Source organism: Rhinoraja longicauda, chromosome 40 (genome assembly GCF_053455715.1).
Source record: "Rhinoraja longicauda isolate Sanriku21f chromosome 40, sRhiLon1.1, whole genome shotgun sequence".
Taxonomy (NCBI): Eukaryota; Metazoa; Chordata; class Chondrichthyes; order Rajiformes; family Arhynchobatidae; genus Rhinoraja; species Rhinoraja longicauda.
In genome coordinates, this window is record NC_135992.1 from 4976115 (window position 1) to 4982114 (window position 6000).

At 48.5% G+C, this 6000-nt stretch overlaps 1 protein-coding gene across 5 annotated transcripts in view; it reads left to right on the forward strand.

Moving 5' to 3' along the window:
- The window catches only part of LOC144611615 (interferon regulatory factor 3-like), a 65147-nt gene that overhangs the window by 56652 nt on the left and 2495 nt on the right, over positions 1-6000 (forward strand). For 3 of the 5 annotated variants that reach the window (XM_078430828.1, XM_078430830.1, XM_078430829.1), the window contains exons 8-9: positions 339-460; positions 3544-6000. The exon at positions 3544-6000 is cut by the window's right edge and continues 2495 nt beyond it. In XM_078430828.1, the coding sequence (XP_078286954.1) occupies positions 339-460; positions 3544-3699 (278 nt within the window). In that variant the 3' untranslated portion in view covers positions 3700-6000. The remainder of the gene's footprint in view (positions 1-338; positions 461-3543) is intronic. The other 2 variants (XR_013549547.1, XR_013549548.1) reach the window with 1 other exon arrangement.

Below are 6000 nucleotides of genomic sequence, written 5' to 3' on the forward strand. Positions count from 1 at the left end.
CTAACTCCCTCTTAAATATAGCCAATGAACTGGCCTCAACTACCTTCTGTGGCAGAGAATTCCACAGATTCACCGCTCTCTGTGTGGAAAAAAACGTTCTCATCTCGGTCCTAAAAGACTTCCCCCTTATCCTTAAACTGGGACTCCTTGTTCTGGACTTCCCCAACATCGGGAACAATCTTCCTGCATCTAGCCTGTCCAACCCCTTAAGAATTTTGTAAGTTTCTATAAGATCCCCGATCATCCTTCGATGGCCTGATGGGAGGTGATGATTAAACTGGCCTTGCCACTGGCACGAGCAGATCGAGCGAGTAATGAATTCTACTCTCCCTTTGCAGAACTGTGCACCTTTCTCAATGCCACCAGTGGCTCCCCACAGTACTCCATTTGGCTGTGCTTTGGAGAGCTTTGGCCAGATCCGAACAGCAAACCCTGGAACAAGAAGATGATCGTGGTTCAGGTAAGTCATGGTTCAGGTGGGCACCGTTTGCCTCGATTAGTTCAGAAGTGACAGGAGCAGAATTAGGCCGTTCGGCCCATCGAGTCTACTCCGCCCTTCCATCGCGGCTGGTCTACCTCTCCCTCCTAACCCCATTCTCCCGCCTTCCCCCCGTAACCCCCGACGCCCGCCCGGGTCCGGTTACCCCATCTGCTCCTGTCACCTCTCACACTCCAAAGATGCACAGGTTTGTGGTGATACCCCATCCGTCTGAAGAAGGGTCTCGACCCGAAACGTCACCCATCCCTTCTCTCCAGAGATGCTGCCTGTCCCGCCGAGTTACTCCAGCATTTTGAGTCTTGTCTTCGCTCTGCAGTTCCTTCCTACATGTTTGTAGGTTAATTGGCTTCGGTAAAAATTGTAAACTGTCCCCAGTGTGTGGGATAGTGCTAGTGCACAGGGGATCGCTGGGCGGCACGGACTCGGTGGGCCGAAGGGCCTGTTTCCGCGCCGTATCTCTAAAGTCTAACACATTAGTGTCATCTCTCCAGTGCCTTAAGATATCTGTCGTTGTTTGTCCAACTCTCAGATATGTGCAGGAGGGCAGGGATCGCTGCTCCCAACAGCCATGAGGTTAGTTTAGAGATACAGCGCGGAAACAGGCCCTTCGGCCCACCGGGTCCGCGCCGACCAGCGATCCCCGCACACTAACACTATCCTACACCCACTGGGGACAATTTTTACATTTACCCAGCCAATTAACCTACAAACCTGAACGTCTTTGGAGTGTGGGAGGAAACCGACGATCTCGGAGAAAACCCACACAGGTCACGGGGAGAACGTACAAACTCCGTACAGACGGCGCCCGTAGTCGGGATCGAACCTGGGTCTCTGGCGCTGCATTCGCTGTAAGGCGGCAACTCTACCGCTGCGCCCCCTAGAGCTTTGTCTTAGTTCTGTGGTCATTAGACTCTGGACTTTAGAGCTACAACACAAGAAACAGGCCCTTCAGTCCGGCTCACCGAGTCCACGCCGACCGGCAATCACCCGAGCACTATTTACAATTTTTACCAAAGACAATTAACCTACAAACCTGCACGTCTTTGGAGTGTGGGAGGAAACCGAAGATTCTCAACGCCACCAGCCGCTCCCCGCAGTACTCTATTTGATCCACGCAGGTCACGGGGAGAACGTGCAAACTCCGTACAGACAGCGCCCGTGGTCGGGATCGAACCCGGGTCTCTGGCGCTGTGAGGCAGCAACTCTACCGCTGCGCCACCGTGCCACCCTTATCTTGGTCTTCACACCCCCTTTTTCTTCAGTGAATCGATGTGAGGACAGCGGTGAATTTTATGCAGAAAATAAAGTGCTGGGGGAACTCAGCGGGTCAGGCAGCAACTGTAGGAGGGGAAATGGACAGACAATATTTCGGCTCAGGTCTCGCCTGTATCTAGAGTACCAGGGCGCAGTACAGTGGCACAGCGGCAGAGTTGCTGCCTCACAGCGCCAGAGACCCGGGTTCCATCCTGACTACGGGTGCTGTCTGCACGTTTTCCCCGTGAATCGCGTGGGTTTTCTCCAGGTGCTCCGGTCTCCTCCCACATTCAATGGTGCAAACGCACAGCCAGCAAAGAATCTCACTGCGCGTTGCACATGTGACGTTAAAATACCACTAAACATTCCAAAGACGGGCGGGTTTGTAGGTTAATTGGCCTCTGTAAATGGCCCCTAGTGTGTAGGATGCAAAGGTGGGTCTAACAGAACTAGGGTGCGGGATGATCGTTGTCCAGCGCAGACCCAGTGGGCCAAAGGGCCTGTTTCCACGCTGTATTTCTAAACAAAACTAAACAAGGAAGTGCAGATGTTGGATTCCAAAAAAAAAAGACACACAGTGCTGGAGTAACTCAGGCAGCATCTCTGGAGAACAGCGATATTTGTGGAATTCTCTGCCACAGAGGGCAGTGGAGGCCAATTCACTGGATGGATTTAAAAGAGAGTTAGTTAGAGCTCTAGGGGCTAGTGAAATCAAGGGATATGGGGAGAAGGCAGGCACGGGTTACTGATTGTGGATGATCACAATGAATGGCGGTGCTGGCTCGAAGGGCCAAATGGCCTCCTCCTGCACCTGTTTTCTATGTTTCTATCTATGTTTCTAGAACATAATGTTTCTATGTTTATGTTTCTAAACGAGTTCCCAATGTTGGGGGAGTCCAGAACCAGGGGCCGCAGTTTAAGAATGAGGGGTAGGCCATTTAGAACGGAGACGAGGAAAAAAAAAATTCTGAGAGAAATTTCTGAGAAAAACTGAGAGTTGTGAAGATGTGGGAGGCAGTGGAGGCCAATTCCCTGGATGCTTTCAAGAGACAGTTAGATAGAGCTCTTAATGATCGCAGATTCAGGGGGTATGGGGAGAAGGCAGGAACGGGGTACTGATTGTGGATGATCAGCCATGATCACGGTGAATCACAGGCAGGAAACATGTTCCCAATGTTGGGGGAGTCCAGAACCAGGGGCCACAGTTTAAGAATAAGGGGTAGGCTATTTAGAACTGAGATGAGGAAAAACTTTTTCAGTCAGAGAGTTGTGAATCTGTGGGATTCTCTGCCTCAGAAGGCAGTGGAGGCCAGTTCTCTGAATGCGTCCAAGAGAGAGCTAGATAGAGCTCTTAAGGATCGCGGAGTCAGGGGGTACGGGGAGAAGGCAGGAACGGGGTACTGATTGTGGATGATCAGCCATGATCACATTCTGTCTCTGTTTGTGATCTGTACAAAGCGAATTTACAGAAAACTCTGCTTTAAGTGTCGAATAGTTCAGGAGGACACATTATCGGCAGCAATGCTGAATACAAGATTCAACTGTCAGCTCCTTATGCCAGTTTACCCACTAAACAAAAATCAGATTCATTTCTGGTTTCTGGAGGGAGAGACAGATTGCATTTTGCAATGATCTTTGGCAAAGATTCTCCTCGAGCATCGCCCCTACATTGAGAGATGTAGGGGCGGTGCTGACTCGAAGGGCCGAATGGCCTCCTCCTGCGCCTATTGTCTATTGCCTGACATCTCTGGGGCCTGTCCTGATAGGGTCGTTGCTTCTCCCTGGTGCAGGTGACTCCGGTGATCTTCAGGCTGCTGCACGAGTTGGCCCATGGAGTGGGCGCCTCGTCCCTGAAGAGCGAGGAGATGAACCTACAGTTGTCCAACAACCAGCTCTCCACCACCAGCTTCCTCTCCATACTGGAGGAGTTCATGGACACCGGCTAGCTGGGCCGTGCCCTCCTCTGGTGGGGCCGGCTCATCGAGCAAACTCAACCTCCACTTCCCTCTGGCTGGTGAGAATTACAGCGCTTTAAAAAAACAAAAATAATAATAATAATATAACCATATAACAATTACAGAGAGACTCGGAAACAGGCCCGTTCGGCCCTACCAGTCCACGCCGACCACTTTCTCTGACCTAGTCTCATCTACCTGCTCTCAGACCATAACCCTCCAATCCCCTCCCATCCATATACCTATCCAATTTACTCTTAAATAATAAAATCGAGCCAGCCTCCACCACTTCCACCGGAAGCCCATTCCACACAGCCACCACCCTCTGAGTAAAGAAGTTACCCCTCATGTTACCCCTAAACTTTTGTCCCTTAATTCTGAAGTTAGGTCCTCTTGTTGGAATCTTCCCCACTCTCAAAGGGAAAAGCCTACCCACGTCAACTCTGTCCGTCCCTCTTAAAATTTTAAAAACCTCTATCAAGTCCCCCCTCAACTTTCTACGCTCCAAAGAATAAAGACCCAACCTGTTCAACCTCTCTCTCTGTAGCTTAAGTGCTGAAACCCAGGCAACATTCTAGTAAATCTCCTCTGTACCCTCTCCATTTTGTCGACATCCTTCCTATAATTTGGCGACCAGAACTGCACACCATACTCCAGATTCGGCCTCACCAATGCCCTGTACAATTTCAACATTACATCCCAACTTCTATATTCGATGCTCTGATTTATAAAGGCAAGCATACCAAACGCCTTCTTCACCACCCTATCCACATGAGATTCCACCTTCAGGGAACAATGCACAGTTATTTCCAGATACCTCTGTTGCATTCCTCAATTCCATACCATTTACCCTGTACGTCCTATTTTGATTTGTCCTACCAAAATGCAGCACCTCACACTTATCAGCATTAAACTCCATCTGCCATCTTTCAGCCCACCCTTCCAAAAGGCCCAAGTCTCTCTGTAGACTTTGAAACTCTACTTCATTATTAACTACACCACCTATCTTAGTATCATCTGCATATTTACTAATCCAATTTGCCACACCATCATCCAGATCATTAATGTAAATGACAAACAACAGTGGACCCAACACGGATCCTTGGTGTACTCCACTAGACACTGGCCTCCAACCTGACATACAGTTGTCAACCATTACCCTCTGGTATCTCCCATTCAGCCATTGTTGAATCCATCTTGCAACCTCACTATTAATACCCAACGATTTAACCTTCTTAATCAACCTTCCATGTGGAACCTTGTCAAATGCCTTACAAATGCCTTACCATATGGACAACATCCACAGCCTTGCCCTTATCAATTTCCCTGGTAACGTCTTCAAAAAATTCAAGAAGATTAGTCAAACATGACCTTCCAGGCACAAATCCATGTTGACTGTTTCTAATCAGGCCTTGATTATCCATGTGATTATATATATTGTCCCTAAGTATCTTTTCCATTAATTTTCCCACCACAGACGTCAAACTAACAGGTCTATAATTGCTAGGTTTACTTTTAGAACCTTTTTTAAACAAAGGCACAACATGCGCAATGCGCCAATCTTCCGGCACCATCCCCGTTTCTAATGACGTTTGAAATATTTCCGTCATAGCCCCTGCTATTTCTGCACTAACTTCCCTCAATGTCCTGGGGAATATCCTATCAGGACCTGGAGACTTATCCACTTTTATATTTTTCAAAAGTGTCCGTACCTCCTCTTCTTTGATCCTCATAATTTCCATCACTACTCTACTTGTTTCGCTTACCTCACATAATTCAATATCCTTCTCCTCGGTGAATACCGAAGAAAAGAAATTGTTTAATATCTCCCCCATTTCTTCCAGCTCAGCACATAGCTGTCCACTCTGACTCTCTAATGGACCAATTTTATCCCTCGCTATCCTTTTGCTATTGACATATCTGTAAAATGTCTGGAATAAAATCTGAAAACAATGCTGCAAATACTCAGCAGGTCAGGCAGCATCCGTGGAGAAACGGTTAATGTTTCTCCACTTCCTGGGCGCTTTGAGCAGAGATATTGGAGTGCTGTTAACAAACTGTGTTGTTCTTTAGCATGTTCCGTGCTGCGTGACTCTATGATTAGAGTTGTAGATCGAGCCGGTGCTGCATGGAAACAGGTCCTTCGGCCCCACCTGCCCATGTCGACCTAAATGCCCCATCTACACCTTCCCTCCTTTGGCCCGTATCCCTCGAAACCTTCCCCATCAGTGCGCCTGTCCAAATGTTTTGAATGTGCTTACAGTACCTGCCTCAATATCCTTCCTTTGTCCC